Source organism: Diorhabda sublineata, chromosome 2, assembly GCF_026230105.1.
Source record: "Diorhabda sublineata isolate icDioSubl1.1 chromosome 2, icDioSubl1.1, whole genome shotgun sequence".
In the NCBI taxonomy this organism is placed as follows: Eukaryota; Metazoa; Arthropoda; class Insecta; order Coleoptera; family Chrysomelidae; genus Diorhabda; species Diorhabda sublineata.
The window spans coordinates 19,530,405-19,552,330 of NC_079475.1; the positions used below are offsets into that span (position 1 = coordinate 19,530,405).

Consider the following 21,926-nt stretch of genomic DNA (forward strand, 5'->3'; position numbering starts at 1 on the left):
ACTTATAAATTGAAAACAACTTAGATTTTTATACATTAAACAAAAGGTTGGGACTTATATATGGAAATCCGGGATGGTTGTAGCCCTCAACTGGATTCCTAGATGTTCGAGTTGTTAAATTTGTTGCTTGTGATGCACGGGTTGGATCCTTATGTGAGGTTGAAACTTCCAACCTGGAAGCTGTAGAACTGCGGGAATAAAACGGGAACACAGATGGAAATTACTGAAGAAGGAATGAGTAAATAGAACATATTTGAATAAAAAGGAGCTAATGCTCTAACACATGAATGACATTGAATTTATATTTTCTTAAAATTTAACCAAACAGGAACCTTTTCTATTCTATTCGTTCTGTTTCCCAAATAAATAGAAAATATGAATCTACACCAAAATAGAAAGTTTTTGTGAGCACTATAATAAAAAAAACAAAGTTAAAAACATATTCGAAAAACTTACCAGCTAATATAAAGAATAAAATCACCACAAATTTACTTTGATATAAACACTGGAGTGTTTAATTTAATTATATTTAGTTAGCAGTTTGAATAATGTGCATTTTGAAGGCAAAATATCATCTAATGAATTATACTATTCCTTTATTCATCTAAATAAGCACACATATGGTTATTATTGAATGTTATACTCTTTATACAACCCTCTACCAAGCAATTACTATAGTAATCTACTAAATACCATGTACAAAAAATTATATTTCATCCAAATGCCTTGTATGAATCAGTTTATCCTTAAATTTTTATAGAAAGTAGAATAAAAATATGCATGATTACAAAAAGAAGTTTATTAAAAACAAAAGAATAATAAATTTAATAATTGGACCAAAATCAATGGTGAAACAAACGTAAGTTTGTGTGAGCTAAAACAATCTTGTGTTCATTGCATGCTTTAATTATTTCTTCGTCATTAGTAGATCCAGAGGGACTACCGATGTACGAGACTCCACTCTGAAACAAGATATATGTTTAAAAAATATATAACGAATATAAATATTAATGTCTCATGAAGAAAAGAATTATTTTTATTTTTTATAAAGTATTTTGCAATAGTTGCTTCATCAACCCTTATGTAGCCTTTTTCAAATTATTTATGTTGTAATGTGTAATGTTTTTTATCCCTATACAAAACACCTTCAATACCATAGGACTTTACAGGATTATACTCCGTTGAAATTAGCTGTACAATGAGACAAACTGGAGCAACTAGCCATGCGAAAATCTGAACGCAGACTTCAGGTAAATGCCCAATCAAATTAACGGGCAGTGACCCAATGGCTCCTGTGACCGTTAATAATAAGGGCTTGGAGGCACACATTACTGACAGAAAACAATGGGCGGGTGGCTCTAAGATTGTAATACTGAATGATGGAGCAAATAATGAATGAATTTTTCGAGCTTGGGGAACATGCTATCGTCCTCCAAACTGTAGGATTAGATTGAATGTATACGTAAGACGCCTTAAAAATACAGTAATCCAAATCGGCTTGGTCATACAAGCCATAACAAATAAATGGTGTGCTCTGAGCTTGTGTTGGAGTGTAAAAAAGTGATACAAGAACTGGTGGTGATGACAGCCAAGTTCAGTTCGTTTGCGGTGTTTGGGGAAGGGAAACAAGGAATCGATGAGGCTGACTGGATCGTCAGATTGGAATCAGCAAATTCACAAATGGGTCCAAAACCAAAACTGGTAATTACATCTCTCAGAAGTTTGCTTGCAAAACGTCGAGCCTGACACTAATTAATCACCTATTGAAGACTCAAAGGACCAAATCATGTAATAGTGAGAGTTGTTGTAGCGGTAGTAAACAGTGTGTTCAGTATATATCATCAAAGTTCTAACTTAAATGACAAAAGTTGTGAAAAACTAAATTTAAAGTACAATTTTTATCATAAAAACTTCTTAATTGTAAATAAAATTATTTTTTCTCTTGGGAAAAGTGTACAGTGGATATAAATGAATTGATCTTACTTGTCTTGCTCTATCAACGTTATCCCTAAATGGAAAGAAGGCATCGGAAGCTACAACAACTCCAGTCAAATTACTAAGCCACGTATGCCTTTCAGTTGGTGTTAGCTCTATAGGTACTTCGTCATACATTGCTTCAAATGTAGCTCTATCCATATCTTTACCTACAAGTTTGATATAATTTTTATTTGTTCGTGTAGTATCATATATTTGGAGTTGTCTTCTTATATTGTGTATAGTATTCACTAGATTAAATTTCTTGCCTTCAGTTTAAGTTCTATATTAACCAGCTCGGTGAGATTTCATTTTATATATTTTGATGCCAATTTTAGACATACTTAATTCTATGTTGTAAGTGTGATTTTAACTTCTTCAATCAATGCTACCATACAACATTCGTAGCTATCAATTGTATTCTATCACTTGACACCTGACCACCTTTGTACATACCACTGGAGTGTAATTTATTTGACAAATTAAAACATAAGTCATTAGTAGTGATTTCCGACAATTATGGATTAATGTTGCCAAACAAATAAAGATATTCAACTAGCGCTTTTAGTGACAAATTCAAACGTCTTATTGACTTATTGTTGTTCCGTATTAAAATGAAGCAATTTTGAAAAAGTAACAAAATAAGTAGTATAACAATGAAAATTAGCCTGTTAAGTTTTTCGTCAAACATTTACCTAGTTTCATTAATTATTGAGACATAGTGGTCACTTCTGTTGTATGGCTACTTCCAATAGAAAAAAAAAATGTTGACTTTCTACTCATCATCATCATCATCATCATCATCAAGCCTTTCAATCTCATGTGGATTATGGCTATCGCTTTTGGCGCTTTTAATCCTTTTTTTGAGGTGGATTACTCCTCGTCTTTGCCCGGTGGAGACTCTGACTTCAGTTTCATCATTCACCACCACCAAATACTAACAGGTTATCACCACAACTTGCAACTAGTGATGTCGTGTATTTTCACTAACTTTTTCGTAGGTTTTTAATAACCAGACGCCATGTTATGTTATGATGAACTATTGTAGAATAACATAATTAGAAATTGTTAATTATTTGAATTAAATAAAGTAACAAAAGTTAAGCGAGATCTCACATCGTGACGACAGATGACAATGGACCAATTACCCAGTCCCCTCTACACAACACTGATATGTACATATATAGAAATAGCCAGGTTTACACTGCTCTATAAAAGTATTACTAGTTGCCTATTACTACAAAGCTTGACATATTCACCCTCAACGGCTAAGCCAACCACCCACTTACACACTTCCTATTTTACCTCTGATGGATGGATGTGCTAACTATGAATCAATTTTGTGTGCGATTGCAGGGGTGTCACCTGAGTTGACTTTTCTGCTCACGAGTGTATATCCGAATAACTGGGGATAGATCAAATGTTTATTTGACCACGTCATACTTCTCTCATGAAAATCTAGTGTTTGTTGAGTTATATTTACTATTAATAAAAGGAGAGCTGACATCTCCGACTTCTTATAAATACCTGAGATTTTCTCTTATACTATTTTATCATAGTATTAGCTGGCAATACTATGAGCACCTGAGACTGACCCCTATAGTATGTACATTTCCATCTTCTCCAGTTATTTTTGCCTTAAAGTAGTCCAATATTCACTTTGTTATATTAACATATTTTCTTCGGATTCTCTTGGATATTGATTAAATTTTCTTTTGAAAAATAAACTGACTTACATCTTTTTTTATTTTTTTTCGAAATCTTTCTTGTCTACCTCACTTTTTAGATTAACTTTGGTTAGAACTGTTAAACCTCTAGTACCAAGAAAAAGTAGATTAAATGATCTTGATATAACAATAACTGATAATAGGAACTTCTCAAATGAGCTATTGATTGAAAATCTCAAAAGAATGTATTTTTATATGAAAATTTTGGTTATGACTAGCAAATTATTAAAAAAAAATGTATTAAAAGAATCTTACCTACAGTTCCATTAACGAAATTATCTATTGCATTAGAAATATCTGCCCTTTTAACACTTTTCTTGAATTTCATGTTAAGCACTTTGGGATGTTGTCTTAACCACCAATTATCAGCTTTATCGCCAGCCAATCTTGTGCAATGGATTCTAGATTGTTGACCAGCACCAATACCGATAACTTGTCCATCTTTAGCGTAACAAACTGAATTACTTTGTGTATATTTGAGGGCTATGGTGGCGACAATAAGATCTCTAATAGCAGAATCGGGAAGAGTCTTATTTTCGGATACAATATTTGAAAATAACGTTTTATTTATTTCGGCGTTATTTCTTTGTTGTTCTAAAGTTAGTCCGAAAAGGATCTTTTTTTCTGTTGGATTTGGAACATAATTCGGATCAATCTGGAAATTAAAATAAATTTAACAGGGTTTAAAACATAATCGTATTTGAAACTCTACAACCCTTCCAAACAATTTCAATTCTCTTAATAATTCCTTTTACTTATTAGATAATATATTAGTATAATAAAGAGTATGGTACAAAAGAAAGGAATAAATTCGTTATTTCGTCAACCCGACGATTTTTATTTTTAAACAGATTATTTGTAAGGTTCCCTTTTTATTTTTGAGTGGTGTTTTAATACTTTATTTGGTAGGTCTTCTTATAACTATTCAGCCATTTCAATATGTCGAAGTAATTGATGTTTGTATTTGTTTAAAAAATTAATAAACTTCTAATATTAGAATAAATTGTATTATTCATTAAATACAAGGAAACCTAAACTAAGTGCTCCAATTGTTTACTTATACACAAGTCAGTGAACCCAAATATCAGAGGAACGTATTGTAACAGCAGAGAATGAACGGCAGAAAAAGACTAACCAGAGGAATTTGCAACGTGGTAGCGTTGAGTACTTTAATAACACGATAATTACATTTGTACTTCCTTCTAAGGCATATTGGAGCAGTGTAGAGCCTGGGCCTATACCTCACGTTATACTACAATTGCCGCAAACTGAAAAACCCCTCCTTTTGCGAAAAATATAGTTTTTAAAAATTATAAAGTTTGACAGCTTATTTGGACAATATGTGAACTAACTACGGACTATGTAACGAAATAAAATGTTGTAAAAATGCTGCAACGTGCTACAAACTATATTGTAGTAACTACTAAAAAGTTAAAAATAAAATCAAAGAAAAATAAGGTTATACTGACTGTTTTTATGAATTTCTGTAATCAGAAACATATTAATTATTTGTTGTTATTCCTAGGGAAATACTTAGGTGTATTTAGAATTGACATTTTTTTTAATTAAAAAAACTTTTAGTGCATTCAAAGAATAGATGGTTTAGATCAATAATTAGTGGGAAAACCCAAATACACAAATGTAATCAAAATATACACAAAAATGTTGAAAATATGAAAAAAACTTCAAGACCTACATCAATTTATTAATTCAATATTAATTGTTTATCCCATCTAAGTACCAGTTATACTTTAACTAAGGCCGAATACCACTTCCTGAAGAAGAGTCTCCTGACAAGGAATTTAAGGTTACAAAGAACAGTAAACCACTAAATGTTTTTTGAGGTTCTCATTAGAAAATTTTATCTCCTGTCTGATTATCAAAATTTATAGATGGAATTTTTTTTCCATCTCAACTGATGTAATAGGGGCGTTTTTATAATTGCTGATTGCAAGAGTTAAATCAATGGATTCAGTAGTTCTCCCTCTAAAATATTAGCCACTTGGCTAAGAAATTTAAATCTATGAATTTCTTGTTGTTTTTGCCTTTTTAGATATTGATTGGAAACATTGAGGTGAAAAGCATATCAATATTGAAACACCTTGTACATGTATCTATATTTTCTTTGTGTATGTTGGTCAATGAAATTAAAGAAAAAAAAAACCTTTTTTAAAAATAACCTTCTATTTTTGTTAATAAAATTAACTAAAAAGTTAAAAATAAACTAACACTAATAAAAGTTCATTGTAACCTTTAACATTAATAGAGCTTCTTCGTCTATGATAAATTATTCCTAGTTGTACATAATTATATATTTTCAACACTAAATATTTACACTTTAATTATTAAATCGTCCCTTTCTTATCATAGTGCCAATTTTATAAATAAGAACGTGTTACATTATGACAGCAAGAGGAAAAATAAGGTGCTAAATGTTCTTAATTATACCATCAAAATGTAAAATAAAATTAACTCAACGTTTCTAATCAATATCCAAAACTTTAAACGAACAAGAAGTAGAAAAAAATTAGTTCATTTTCAACTTTTTAGTTCAATTTATTAACAAATAATGAAAGCTAGGTTTTAGAAAAGGTTTTCTTTAGTTTGATTTTATTTCTAACTTTTTACTATTTTTAATTCGAGATTTACTACGATGTAGTTCGTAGCAAATCGCAGCGGTTTTATAACCTTTATGTTTATGTTTATGTATTTTACGGACTGCATATTGTCCAAATAAGCCGCAACATCTCTTTGTGCAAAAATTAGACACTTTATAGCAATATGTATTTCTGCCATTCATTATCTGATGTTACGATACATTCCTCTGCTGTTTGTGTTAACTGACTTGCTTGCCTGAGCATTCTGTTCTTTTCAAGCCTGGCCAAGTATTTTTCTTGTAATTAATTTTTTCTTCTCTGTTGTGTTTGTATTATATCAGTTCCTTGCTTATTTTTGCAGTGTTCTAACAATTATCTTGTCGCTACAATTTCCTCTTCTCTAAACGTCATTTTCTTTGTGTAGTAGTTTCTTTTTCATGTTGTTCCTAGTATAGGACCAAAACTGTCCACCCCACTGAGGTCGATTGAAATGAATAAACACCCTCATACCATTCAGCCCTCGGCACGTGCTCACCTTGGCATTCAGTCATCCACCTAATCAATCAGACATAACAAATGGATCGAACTTTTTTTTTGTAAATTTGTTGGAGTTGCATATTCACGCCAACCAAGATACTATCAATACTAATTAAACGAGCTCAAATTCAATGGCATTGCGTCGTTTAATTACGGAGTTCCTTTGGAAACATTCCAGCTCCATCATCACACCCTGGTTACCATCTAATATCAAAGTACTCGTCAAGATGAATTAAACGAGCCCAAATTCGATGGGGTTGCGTTGTTTTATTTATTTGGATTTTGCAATAATCAACAATTATAAAAACGCCCCTATAACATCAGTTGAGGTGGGAAAAAATTTTCCATTTATGAATTTTTTCCCATTTTTAATGAGAATTTCGAAAAATATTTAGTGGTTTACTGTTTTTATAATGACAATTTGCTTTATGTATTGAATACATATCTAGGTTTAGTTTAGTACCTATATAAAAATTATTAAAATGTCTGTGTTATTTTGAAGTGAATCAATAAATTGAAAAAGGTATGAGAATTTTTTTTTGAATATTTTCAACATTTTTGGGCATAATTCTAAAGCAGATACAAATAACTTTCAAAATAAAATAGTAATACTGGTTGCTTTGTAGAAATTCATACTAGAAACAAGCTACTTCTCGATAAAACTCAAATCACTCCTCCTAAAGTTAGTTTTGTTTAAGAAGTCATAACAGAACATAGATAACATCCCAAACGTAGGTTAAATGTGAGAATATGTTTCTATATCCACTTTTACAAGCACAAAAGATTTAAATTGATTATCAGGCCTACATTATGGTTAAAAAGAGCATGTTGGAGAAATCCTCCTCACCCCATAGAAGAGTCCATAAAGATCGAAACGCACTACCAACACGCCACGCCACCCCACGGCATGTAACGTCGGTTCACGTAATACACAAAAATTTTCAATAGCTTTGAGTACTTTATGGAGAGCACTAGTAATTCGTCTAGCGACCTAGATTTTTTAGGAGAATGTGTTTTTGCACAGCAAGAAAAAAGAAAATTTTGGGTCCATAAAATAAAAAAAAATATCGTGAAAAACATGGTGCTTCAGGTGTATTAATCCGAGAACTGGAAGCAGATCCTAATCTGTATCATATGTTCTTCCTTATGGATAAAGAATAATTTGATTATTTACACAATCTTGTCAAAGATAAAATTAAAAAGAAAATCACATATATAGAAAATTTATTACCACGTTTTTCTATTAACAATTATTGTTGCATTACGAGTCAATCTTTAATATAAATCCAATGCTTTAAAACTTTTCTGAATACTATCTATACTGGCATACAAAAGCAAGAGGGGGGCATTCACACGTCATAACACGCGTTGGTTACATCTGAGAATTTTGAATCGTCCCCCTGGGATGGGGTGGCGTGTGGTGGTCTGAGTGTGTAAGCAAATAATTGATTCAAATGGAAAAACATGCACATATATTCGACACGTGGCGTGTTGTTAGTAAGTTTTAATCGTAAGATTCGAAGCAATTTCCCATTGGCCCATAGAACCTAAATGGCAAATTTATGTAAACACTAAACGATGCTTATAATGAGTTTTTGATAGTAGAATTGTTTACTTTACAAAATAAAAAATTAACTCCAGTTTGTCTTTTTACCTGCAAAACACAGTAGTTTCCATTTTTCTTTTTTCTTAATAATTCGAGGGCTTCAGGTGTATAACCCGGAGCAATGATTCCATCTGATACTTCTCTGGATATTAAACGTGCTGTAGGTTGATCACAAATATCTGAAAGAGCTACAAAGTCACCGAAAGAAGACATTCTATCGGCTCCTCTTGCTCTAGCATAAGCAATAGCTAGTGGCGATAGTTTTTCTAGAAGATCATCAACCATGCAAACTTTAGCCTAGAACAAAAATTACATTGAAGTAATCGCTTAATCAAATCCACCAATGCAGGGAGTATAAAAGAATTTTGTTCTTCTGATAATGTATTATTTTCTATTGTATTTAATAAGAGCCCATTTGTATTTTTGCATCCATACAAAATCAGTATATTAATTATTGTTCAGACTTGTGATATTGTTGGCCAGTGACGGAATTAGTTTCCAGACTTTCGTAAAGAAAAGTGAATCCATATTAATGTTGGCCAGTGACGGAAAAGTAAGTACCTACCTGCCTCTTTGTTATATAAATATAGTTATATTTTATATATATTGTTTATTTTATAATAGAGTACTTGCATGGTATAAGAAAAAAATAGTTTATATACAACTTTTATTATATATTCTTCTAACTCTTTGATCAATATTGATAGAGAAAAAAAATTATAGAAAATTCAAAAATTTTGTAGGTAGTTTAAACATTTCAGTAAGGCCGCCATATTGCGTGACGTCATAGGTATAAAATAACCACTGAACATATGATACAAAGTAAATACGACAGTTATTTTAAAATATTTATTTATTATTAAACTTCTATTAATATGAAAAATGGTATATAAATCGTGTTTTGTGCCAGGATGTAAAAATGCCACGACTAAAACACCTGATCAAATTTTTTTATGATGCCAAGAAATTCGAATGACAAAAATGGTTTGTGTAAAATATTGAATGCAAAAATTCTGCCCTTTTAAGATATTATACTTTTATAATATTAATTTTATAATTTTGGAAGTAAAGTTTTCCATTTTAAAACATCTGCTAAAAACAATGTTAACTTTGTTAAAGAATATATTTTGGTATTTTCTAAAATAAAGAAAAAAAGGTTTTCGAGTTACAGGTCATGAAAATGATATAAGTTTAAATATAAAATCAATAATACAAAACCAAAATTTTTTTTGTATATATATATTTTTTTTCATAAATACACTTTTACCTAATCCATAATTCCACTATAAAGTGTTGGTTGTTTTGACGATCCTGGGAGATGTAATTATTTTTTAATATAAGTAAGATTCAAATTAAGCTTATTTTAATATTTTATAGTAATTAAGTTTATTATGCTTTTAATTTTTAACGTAATGTAAGAACTTAACCTATAAAAGGTTTATTTACTTTATTATTATATATAGAAAAATGTTTCATTTAACTATTCAATAAAAACTGTATTATAATAACACACGCTACGTTGCCGGCAACGATAACCTCGTGAACATCAAGCAGACAACTGCTCAATGTTTTTCTTACACCGATGACGTCACAAATGAAAACCAATGACAATCGTTTTCTTATGTAGCTAAAAATTTGGAATTTTTGCTATTTTCAATTAAATATTTTACTTTTTGACATTATTTCATATAAAAAACGTATAAAATAAATACTTTTTAAAATGCAAGTATCCTATTTGCTTTAAACAAAAAATGAAATTGATCATAAATCCATTTGATAAAATGATAAAAATAATAATAAAAATGATAAAAGGAAGGTATAAAAAATTTTGGCTGCAGGTAGAAATACCAGAAAAACATCCGGGACTGTGGGGAATTGTGCAAAAGCTTCTGATCGCGTTTCTCTCGTAATATCTTGTCGCAAAATGTTTTAGTGCCATTACAAACTTATTAACAATAAAAAAGGAGCAGATTGAATAACCCAAAACGAGGAGATTTACAGTTATTCCTTACAAAACTTAAATCAAATTCTGATAATTTGCTATCAATCCTTCAAGTACATCCCTCTAATTAAAATTATATTTTTTTTGTAATTATCATTGTAGTTACTTTACGTTATGAATGTTTGATTATACATATTACAACTGTTATAACAATAATAATTAATAGGGCAATCATTTATATAATTTGAATAAATACCTACAACACAAGAAGAATACTATATTTCTTTTTACCCCTTTTACCACATTCTTTTACCACAGAAAAATTTTGAAAGTGGCCTGTGAATCAAAAAAGTTTGAGAACTAATAATTTGAACAAAAAAAATCGTTCCCTATTCTTTTGTAGCCTTTGAGCACTCCTGTGCAAATATTTTACATCCTTTATGTGAGAGAATTAAAAATAAAAATTTATCATATCATTTTTAAACAACAAAAAATAATTGATTACTAACTTGACTCTGATCCAAAGGAACACCTACAGCAGCACCCGCAGGAGAAACATGTTTGAAGCTGGTAGCTGCTGGTAGACCTAAAGACGCTTTTAGTTCTTTTACTAATTGCCAACCGTTAAGTGCATCACATAAATTAATGTAGCCTGGTGATCCATTGACGACAGTTAATGGTAGTTTTTCAAGTGTTGTAAAAAGTTGTGCGGGTTTCTGATGAGGGTTCATACCATATCTTAATGTTAATTGAGATATACCGCTAGAAAATTCTTTTCTGAAATAATCTGAAATAGCGGCATCATATTCAGCAGTATGTGTGAAAGCTTTTAATGCCAAAGTTTGCCTAAAATATTAAATAAAGTTTTATTAAAATCATCTACTATTCTAGGATATAAATCAAAGGGATCAAGTAATTACCTAGTTTGTAAAGAAGTATCTTTTCCTGGATTATTCTTAAGCTCTTGTATAACAAGAGAGTAATCATTAGGATCTGTTACTACTGTAACTCTTTGGTGATTTTTGGCTGCTGCTCGTAATAATGTTACTCCACCAATATCAATATTTTCAACTGCATCATCTAATGTTACTTGTGGATTCGAAACTGTTTCTACAAATGGATATAAATTGCACACTACTATTCTTATCATTTCAATTTTTTGTTTTTTTAGATCTTCTTGATCTGAAGGTGAAAGTCTAAAAATTATTTACTGTAAAAACAAAGCAACAGGAATCTTATTTCTTTAAAACCTTGCTAGAATTCCTCCATGTACTATAGGGTGTAATGTTTTCACTCTGCCACCAAGAATTTCTGGTGCTCCAGAAATATCAGAAACATCCTTGATTGTAAGACCAGCATCTCTTAAAATAGCAGCAGTACCACCGCTTCCCACTAAAGTGAATCCAAGATTGTGTAAATTCTTACCAAATTCTACTAATCCCAATTTGTTTGAGACTGATAATAATGCTGAAAATTGAATAATTAAAGGGAATCATTAGTATTATTCAAAATATCATTTTGGTAAAAACAAAATTATATATGTTGTATTCCTTCTGCAAATACTTTCAGTTTGTTCGATATAAACATATATATTCATAAGAATCCCACAAGGATACCAATGAGAGATTTAGTTTTAGAATATTTCAAAATAATTACTGGATTAATTGTTTCTTAAATAAATGCTGGGATAAGGCAGGGTGATGGACTATCAGCGGTATTGTTTAACATTTCAATTGAAGGTATAATAAGAGAATGTAATTTCGATGGAAGTATCATTAATAAATCAATAGAAGTAACAGCATTTGCTGATAATTTAACTCTATTAACAAGGGACCGAAAGAGTCTTGAGATCACATTAGAAAAAATTGTAAGAAAGGGAGTAAAAAGAGGATTGAAAATAAATCAGGAAAAAAACAAAATATATGGGAATAGGAAGTACACAAACAAGAAAAAGTAAAGATAAATGACCTCTTCTTCAAAAAGGTTTACACCTTTAAGTACTTAGGAACAATGATAAGCAGCAAAAATAACCCAAAATGAGACAAAGAATAAATCGGGCAACCAAATTAAGAGTATATAAGACTGCGATAAAACCAGTAGTTACATACTTTCACACACAATGAGGTGTGAAAAATATATCAAAATAAAGGATTTCTACTATTCACCTATGAAATAATTTCGAAAATGTATTCAGCCGTTTTTCAAAGGGGAAAACAATTACTTTCCTGAATGCTTCGACGAATATTGAAATACAACCCTTCTGAAGAGCGTGATGTAAATCGACCACTTTGTCGATATTAAAATCCCCAATTGCTCGCAATTGCAAGAAGAGGGAGTAACTACTGACTAGTTTCGACGTTATTACTGAACTGAAGACAACATCAAAGAGCGTCGCTATTTGGTACATGCTGTTAAATATTTCCTAGCGAAAGCTAAGTGGCGCAATATTCACTTCAAACTGCGAACCATTGATCAGAAATCTAGCGTAGTCGCCAATAATATAGATTTCGATTGTAAATGAGGTGTGCAAAATGTATCAAAATAAAGGATGTTAATGTATGATAAAACATAGTACATTAAAAAACATTACTTATAAATCTAAAGAGTTTCCCATATTATATCAATATAATAAAATGTTAAGTATTTTATTAACTTTCGAAATTGTTGCATCATGTGTTTTTGAAATATTTTTAATTGCGTCATTATTGTTTTATAAAGCTTTGGTATAACAGTTTTGATAAAATATGGTAACAAAACAAGTATTTACAAAACAATTATCAGTATTTCGAAATTCTTATGATTAAAAGCTGTACAACAAAACTATGACACATTTCAAGCGTACAATTTTTTCAGTCATTTATTAAAATATTTTCATTGAAGATCCAGTTTTTGTTGCAGTACACATCTTTGGAAAATCAAAATGATGTTATTCTTGTGTAAGAAAAAGTATCTATTTCTAACTGAATGTAAGTTTCTGATAGTGAGATAACCTTGGGATGAATTTTCAATAAATTAGATGATTAAATTCAATAACAACAATACTGGGAGTATTATTATTTCATTAAATAAGCTTTTTATAAATTGTTACTAAGCTAATTCAATTATTTTATCTTAGTAAAAAATGAAATATCTATTCAATTTATTCCATAACAACTCATACATCTTGAAGAATTAAAAAAAAATAAATGTCAGTCTAATACTTCTATGTAATGTTATATTTAAAGGTTAGCAAAACTCGTAAACAAATATCTTGTTTTTATACATTTTCACAATAGATAATATTTTTCCACACAAAATTTCAAAATTGCAACCCTTTAGTTTAGAAGCACATTTAAAATCAAATAAAAAAAATATCTCCAACTTTCAGTAAAGGTGACGTGGTTTCATAGACACGCCTGCTTTAATTTGACTCTAGAATAAACGGAGATGTATTTTAAAATGAACTAGTTACTTCAATTCAAAAACTACTTTTGATTATAAGTATTTATATTATAATTTATTTGTATTAAAATATTTCAAGAGGTACAAACACATTAAGTTTTAGGTTAAGTTATTCTATGTGTTCGCTTACCTATTTTACCACCTGTTGCCATTGCAACGCAAGTTTATAATTACTAGTATATAACTCAATGATAAATGTACGAAATTAAACTACTCTTGAATGATTATGCTTTTATAAAATATAAAAAGGTCACAAGCGATAAACTTGGATAACAAAACATACAGAATACAGAAGTAAATTAAGAAATAACTACTAAACCGTTATGACGTTAGTTATTCTAATTTTATGATATCGAGTATGGATACTATAGCTCGTTCGATTATCTTAATAAAAATTATTAATCACACAAAAGTATGAGGTCACAGTAAATAGGACTCTGATATATTGAACGAGAGAATAATTAACAAAATATATAACGTTATAATATAGTGTAAATTTGATTGTTCATTCAGTAATTAGGTTATGAAGAAAAGATCATATTTCAAATTTTCAGATTATGAGAACCAAAAATAACGTGAGATGGTTATTTGTCAATTTTTTCATCATATTGTTTTAATAACAGTATACGAGGTATGGTTAGAAATATCTGTAACAATACTTCGATATCCATATATTTTTATCGTCTTACACAATGTTTATTTTACAACCTCTTATCTATCCCTTCGACTCTTCCAAGTCTTGTTCTTCGTTATACAAGTTTTTCCTAATAAAACATGAAATGGTACGGCGAAAGATCTGGCCAAACCATCTGCACTTCGTACTTAAGAATTGAAAATGAATAATCAACTTTGATTTATAGATACTAATTATTTTTAACAAAATAGGAATTTTTAATGAAAATTAAGGGGAAAACCTAACTTACTTACAGGTCAACTTATTTGGTAAATTTGCACCGATTACCCCGTTGATCCCTGCTCTACCAGTTAACCTTAAGGCTAGATACGATATACTTATGTTCCTCTTTGACAATTTGAATCGCGAAAAATGCATTTTTTTGTTTTAAGGCTGTCATGTACGTTGTATACTGTTTAATCAGATCAAAGTCTTCTAATTTAAACGAACAATGGTCTGAGACAGGTTTGTTACAAATCCCGAATTTTATTTAAATTATTCGTAGGATAAACAAAAAATTTGCAAGACTGAGAACGCAGGATGATAATTTATTATCATATTTTCTATTTGATTGTCAGTTTAGATGGAATTTTCTAAAAAAGATTTAATCAAATTAACTAGAATTTTTTTGTAAAATAAATCATTCATATATGAGGTTTTTAATGTAAAATAGCATCGATAGTTAAATGGCTCGTCAACACGGCTTACAATCCTATGGCTAGTAGATCGAATACGGACGTTAGTAGAAGAGCTAATTTTTTTAAAAAAAATTAAAAGTTTTCAGTAGGTGTAACAACAATGAAAGCTCAATTTCTATTTCTATCAGCTGCAGCGCGGCGATCACAGTTCCGAGCATAGGCGGCAATTACTATGACTACAGAAGCAATGCACTCCATTTTAAGATTGCTGCTATTATTGATTGATTGCTGTATTATTTGAAGTACTTCTTTATGATGCCAATCTTAATTAAACATGCCATCATCAACAAATCAGCGAAGTTTACGGATATGATGCCATGAGTGACTCAATGATTAAAATATGGATCAGATAGTACGATAAAGGACGTGATCAAGTGCACGATAAAGAACGATGTTGACCTCTGTCTTTGGTTATTGAAGAGCTGGTTTACGAAATTGAACAGAAGCTTAAGCAAAATCTTCTCTTGATAGTTAACATTTGAACAATGATGACGAGCTAAAAGAGCATGTAATCATATGGTTGAAAACACAGGCGGAATACTTCTATGAAGAAAGCATGCAAAAACTTGTGCCACGCATACAAAATTTTGGAAACATGTAGAAATTTTTTTCAACAATTGTAGATTGTTTTTGTCCACCCTATAGTTTGCGTGATAGACAAGAAATAATAACAATATGATCGATTATGGTATTTTTATTTTGAAGAATATTATATAGATGAGAATATAGTACTAATAAAACTAGTCTGTAATTGTTAAATATTTAAATTTTTGATTGATCTATGTAACCCCTTTTGCTTCTATTATTTCGGTACACAATTTTGGCATTCTCTGTAACAATTTGACAAATAATCGTCGTCTATTTATGCGGGAAAGTAAAATTATGCAAATTTTGACCTTATTAGATAGTTTTTTACTTCTGAGATTATAACTATTGTTACTACAGGTAAATAAATATTTACGAAATAGTCCATCAAATAAAAATTAAATCTTTTCTAGCTTTTTGTAGCATTTTTAATTTTTTGAAAATATAAAATAATACAGATATTTTTTATATAACCATGTAATGGATTCATCCGACGAAGAACTTCCCGAAGCCATTTTGAAGGCTGTAAATGAAATTAATTCCGAGCTGTTACCTACCAAATGACTTAAAACCGTCATCGTCATCTTTATGCGACCTGCAACCGATGCCATCCTCATCGACGTCATCTACCTTCCAGTTGAAACCAAATAACTTCACTGGACCGGCAATTTTGTACATTATTATGTTTGTTGGAATAAATAATTTTTGAAAAATGGGTTGGTAAACTCTTTTGTATATACGGTTGTAGAAAAAATAATGTTCCTAACTCATGCGTAAAGTGTCTTTCCCGCACTTGACCGCTTGCCCGAACTCCGCTCCGCGTAGTTCTGCGGTCACGTGCGGGAAAGTATCACTTTCCGCCCTTGTTAGGAAAATAACTATTTCTTGTATAAAACAAATTTTTTTTTCTTTCCGCCACCCATTTTTCCGCAAATATTTATCACCATGAAAATGTTTGCCAATTTTGAGCTTGCTTCAATACTTTCCACCCCCAAAATCTTCTTTTACTACTTTGATTGTATTCTATGTATAAATCACAATCAGGCGAAGGTAGAAATTGAAAGAAAAAAATTGTACGAATAAAATAATTTATTAAATAACTAATCAATCATACAGTTATGTATATAAAAAAATTTGACAAATTGTAGAGTGTTGGTTAAGGCAATTAAACGATATTTTTATCATAATTAGAGAAAGTCGGGCACAATGGTACAAGAGGCACATAGATACACAAGCATTTATTACAATAATCGATTTATATGATGACATTTCTAGAATGCTCCTATAAATGTTTAAACGCATCCGATGTACAGATTGTTAGTATTGGAGAGAGATAGAGCATTGGTTTACCACTTTTTATAACTCTCTACTACTCATCTTAGGATGACGTCACAATTAACCGTCATATTTTCTTGAAGGATAAACATTTCGTTATTCACATTAAAACTATTATCAGTACTATTTCTTCTTGTGATATAAAATACTCATTTATATAAAAAAGCGCTCGAAACTATTATTCTGCTACACAAGGAAACAAAACCTTTGTGCACCACGACAAAATGGCCAACGATACTCGAAATGATCTATTAAAATCAAACTTGTTATTTTCCTCCTTTGCCGTTCGACGTCATGGCGGCATCAGAATAGATTAAAGAGATGAAGAGTGGTATATCAATGTTTTTTCTCTCTTTATCAGCAGTTCAGGCTCACTTGAACAAGCTCCTATACCTCGCTCTCTCTATCTTTTATATTAATTCTATTATTCGATGTGATCGCATCGACAGGCAGTCAGCTAATAGTATTGGATATGTTGTGCTATGTGTTCACGATCTTCTGTAACATCCTGTGAATATCCACATATACAAGGTGTTTCAAATTAGGTGCGCACCATTGCTCACTTTTTTAATATTCTAGATACGAAGACGTTTAATATGCAAAGTAGTATTTTCACGCTGATTAAGATGGTGAAAACAGAAAAACAATTGCTTATACCGTTTTCGAGTAATTCGGACAAATAGAATATTTTTTAATAGAACACCCTGTATGTTTTTGGCTCAAACCTTTCTAAATTATTTGCAAAATATAAAAGCTCATATAAAACATACATAATACTAATACTTTGCTCTTTAACCGACTTCGTATCTAGACTATTAAAAAAGTTAGCAATAGTGCGTACTTAATTCGAAACACCCTGTATATCAAAGGCAAGTTAACAGTTTTAAATGGATTTAGTACATTTTTTTAATTAATTATTTATTTTATTTCGTGTTGACAAAACTCCTTTATTTTACCTCTCTTCTGATTGACAATAATCTTTATTAGGAGATAGAGATCGAAATAGGCCGAAAAAATCAATATTTTTACCAGGGCCGACCTAAGGCGTGTGCGACGTGAACGTGTACCTATTATTAAGGAATTAAGTTTTAAATCGTCGATAACCCTATTTATGTTAATAATAAAAATCTTAATTTGATTAATGCATTATTTTCACTTTATTAAACTTAGTCGAATTAAGTTTTCGTATATATATGTATATATATATATATATATATATATATATATATATATATATATATACATATATATATATAAATATTTTTTCAATTTGGGGTAGAACAAAAAGATATTTGGAATGGCATTATAAAAAACAGGTTTTGAATGCAACAACTGCGAATGTATATAATTTTACATGTACGTCGATATTTTTTGAATTTTTCCTAACAGCACGTAAAAAATTTTGGCACGTGTACCCCATCGGTTTTTTCACATGAGTTTTCCGACAGTCTTTATCGCTTCTGCCGGAGGTTTTCTGAACGGTTACATTTCTGCCACTGCTTTACCGCTCTTAGTTGAACTCTATAAAAACCTATAAAAAAATTTTCACGCGTGTACCCCATCGGTTTTTTAGGCACATTTGTTCGACGTGGAAACTCGGCTGGCATTTTCATATGCTTCCTATCCGAACAGGCAGAACAGCCATTTGGTAACGTCACAACTATTTTCTAGGGGTTTACGAACTCAAACGTCGTGTACTTTATCGGTACAGTTTAATGTAGCCAGCTCTGGGACTATAACCACAACAAAAAATGCTTTTTTGATACGGTTTTACAAACTGAATTGTTTTTCGTCGATGCAGTCAGCAATAATTTCATGTTGCAGAGTAGAGTCTGTTGTTTTTTAAATCGTAACCTAATGCTCTCACTAAGTGTATCTAACAGAGAAGTAGAACGTTTCCAAAAAATAGGATAGTTGCGAATCATATTCAAGATGAACACCTCCTTCTCCTATTTTAGGTGTTAGTTTTCTTTTGCGTTCAACTGTTGGCCTCTCAAAGCCATGTCTTTCACAAAAATCAAATGCTTCAGTAAAAAACTTTTGGAATTCTTCTTCGTGTATTTTACCATTTATGGACATAACTACGCTGTCAGCCACCTGAACTACTTCATGAATAGATCCATTATGATTCTGTTTGTACTATGAAAAAATTTAATTTTTTCATAAAAGAGGTTCAATATTCAATACAAAAATGAACTCAATTTTGGTAATACGTGTGATCAATCCGTGAGCATCTCTGCCAGTTTTTGAGTCAGTTGCTTCAATATTGCCCAGAGTGTGCAGTAAGTGTTGTTGAAGAGATCGCAAGTTTTTATATTTGCTGCTAAACCTTGTGTGACTTAGTGCTCCCAAAGACAAATCCTTATTTGTTACCTCCTTGAATGCATATGCTGCACTATTTACTGTGACACAAAAATACAACAAAATCTGGAAATCATGTTTCTCATTAAATTCATTGAGCCAATGCAGTTAAGTTGGTCGGGTCATTTACAAAGAATGGAAGATTTAAGACTAGTGAAGAGAGTTCGGGAAGTAAAATCAGGCAAAAACAAAAAAAGAGGAAGACCTAAAGCGACATGAGACAAAGTAATAGGATCTATACTTGAGAAAAAAAGGGACAACGTGGTGGGGAACAAAAATAACAGTATTTAATAAAAATAATGAACAAAATTTGATGATAGTACTTAAATGTAATTTTAGATTTTTTTGTTTCTATTTTTTTTTAGTTTTATTTTAATTGAAGGAAAGAAAGTTTTAGCAATTCTGTTCTAAAGACTAAAAATATTACACTTGGTAAAGTAACAAGTAATTTGTAAGAGTGATTATAAATAAAAATTATAATTTAAACAATTTCATTCAACTTTACCCCACCATATGTATCTAAGTGCCCTGTTGGTAGAGTAGAATGATCCAAAATCATTAAAATTACGACTAATACATTTGTCTAAACTTTTAGTGGAAAATAAATAAAAAATATTTTGTTTCTTCACATATAATTACATTTAAAAATTTTATGATTTAATATGCCCTACATGCCTAGTCGAGATGTTGTAGTTTCATTGCCTATAACTATTTCAAACCGTAAAGTAGATGAATTTATATACGTCAAACTATAATTTTTAAAAAAATGCAAAGATCGTAAATTACATTAATCAAAAATATGAATTAGCTATCGTAAGTACGAACAAGCCACAGCTTAACTAAGCCAAGATATCAGCTGCTTTCCATTTACATTTAAGTGAACTGAGTCACTCAATTACGTGAGAATCTTATACTCAGATAATGACTTCACTGCCCAGTGAATAAAAGGAATGCGTAATGTGAGTTGATATTCTAAATAATCACATAAAATTTACCAATATCATTGGTCTATCGTCTGATACTCGCAGCGAAAGAAACGACACCATTTAATATTTAGTACTTTCTTGCTTATTTTGATGGCAAAATCTGACGTGATGTCTTCAACATCACTTTCAATCTGAGTTCACAAAAATCACTAAAGCACACGATCTCAAACTTATACAGATTGCTAATAAAAACTCAGTTAAGTCTCACTTGTGAGATTGAAAAGAAAATTGCACTGAACTGAGTTAAGACCTCACAAGTGAGAATAATCTGAAATTTCATGTAGATGGAAAGTAGCTATTATATTAATCTGGTTGAAAACTGCATCTTTGGAATATTGAATTCAAGCACTGAAAATCTTGTATACATTGTATGATGTTGTCAAGTTTGTCTTGTTCGTAATCCCACCTTTCTCCGCTCAGTTTTTCATAATTTGTTGTCTAACATCTTCAATTTCATTAATTATTGTGGATCAGAAGTCATTTCTGTTGCATATTCAATCCTAAAACCAAAAATGAATTTGTGCATTCCCTTTCCCTTTCTTGTTAGCAAAAGTTTATACCCTTTTCTTCGCTCTAGGCGCAAATGAAATCAGAATTTGTTTATAAAACATATTCAACAAAAGATACGAAATGGTAAGTTAAACAATTTTAATATAACACTAAAATATGTCCATGATTTTAAATCAAAATAACCTCAAATTCCATGCTCTTTACAAAGGTTGGCAGCATTGTTCGAATGTGAATTTATATTCGCTCTTTATGTAACCTTGTCGCATGTGGCAAGTTGAGTTTTTATTTTGACCAGAGTCGTCAAATATTTAGTTCAGGACGTTTTTCGTTCTTATTTAAGTCTAAAAACATAAATTAAAAACAACAAAGCTATTTACATATGTACCACAGTCGTTATAAATACTATTCGATATTACTAATCGATTATCATTCCCCATGGGTGTTCTATGTGACCGTATTGAATAGCCGAAAGGTAACTCCTCAATTTTCGGTAAATGGGATTCTCCTGTTGCATGGTGGGTATGGTGATGGTATCGCCGAGAAATTCGATAGATGCTACAGGGGTTATTATACAAGCAGTACCCGCACCAAACATCTCTAAAAGCTGCAAAAAATAACAAATTAGAATACAGTAGAATCTTACGAATCCATCCCTAAGAAAATCGAAGGGTGTCGGAAAGTTCGTTTTAAGGTACATTTCTAATGCATTTCGCGGACGATTTTCACATAAAATTGGCTCATTTCTAATAAACCGACGACTTTGCGTACAACGTTTGCACATGCGCCTTTATCACCTCTTTTTTGTTTTTTGAGATTTTTGATCGGGTCCCCTTTTGATTTAATATGGATACAATAATGAACGACGAATTCCATCTCCAGTGTGTATCCAATTGAAAAACACTTTACGATCAATCAGATAAAGGGTATAAATCTGTATTACAAAAAGAAAAATTG

The 21,926-nt window shown here is 30.8% G+C and overlaps 2 protein-coding genes across 4 annotated transcripts in view; both read right to left on the reverse strand.

The window, feature by feature from the left end:
- Window positions 1–579: 579 nt before the first annotated feature.
- Window positions 580–14,131, reverse strand: LOC130452932 (bifunctional purine biosynthesis protein ATIC). The gene is made up of 8 exons (XM_056792472.1): window positions 13,955–14,131; window positions 11,634–11,850; window positions 11,304–11,579; window positions 10,893–11,229; window positions 8,490–8,738; window positions 3,957–4,356; window positions 1,984–2,144; window positions 580–962 (listed from the first exon to the last, which is right to left on the reverse strand). Exons 1-8 carry the CDS (start codon window positions 13,974–13,976, stop codon window positions 843–845), a joined length of 1,782 nt encoding a protein of 593 aa, XP_056648450.1. The 5' UTR covers window positions 13,977–14,131; the 3' UTR covers window positions 580–842.
- Window positions 14,132–16,900: 2,769 nt separating this feature from the next.
- The window catches only part of LOC130453252 (branched-chain-amino-acid aminotransferase, cytosolic), a 41,672-nt gene continuing 36,646 nt past the window's right edge, over window positions 16,901–21,926 (reverse strand). The window contains exons 7-8 of one of the 3 annotated variants that reach the window (XR_008911029.1): window positions 21,023–21,576; window positions 16,901–20,962 (exon numbers count right to left, since the gene is read on the reverse strand). Coding sequence is in view for 2 of the 3 variants with exons in the window: in XM_056792883.1 (XP_056648861.1) it covers window positions 21,388–21,576 (189 nt within the window). In the remaining variant the exon portion in view is untranslated. Of the gene's footprint in view, window positions 21,577–21,926 lie in introns of all 3 variants that reach the window. The other 2 variants (XM_056792883.1, XM_056792881.1) reach the window with 2 other exon arrangements.

Bases quoted from the DNA above. Each gene is read 5' to 3' on its own strand.
- LOC130452932 (XM_056792472.1), bottom strand. From the start codon at position 13,976: ATGGCAACAGGTGGTAAAATAG. The intron at 8,739-10,892 runs GTTAGTAATCAA...TTTTTGTTCTAG, and splicing joins TTCCTTTGGATCAGAGTCAA to GCTAAAGTTTGCATGGTTGA. The intron at 963-1,983 runs GTAAGATCAATT...ATCTTGTTTCAG, and splicing joins ACGTTGATAGAGCAAGACAA to AGTGGAGTCTCGTACATCGG.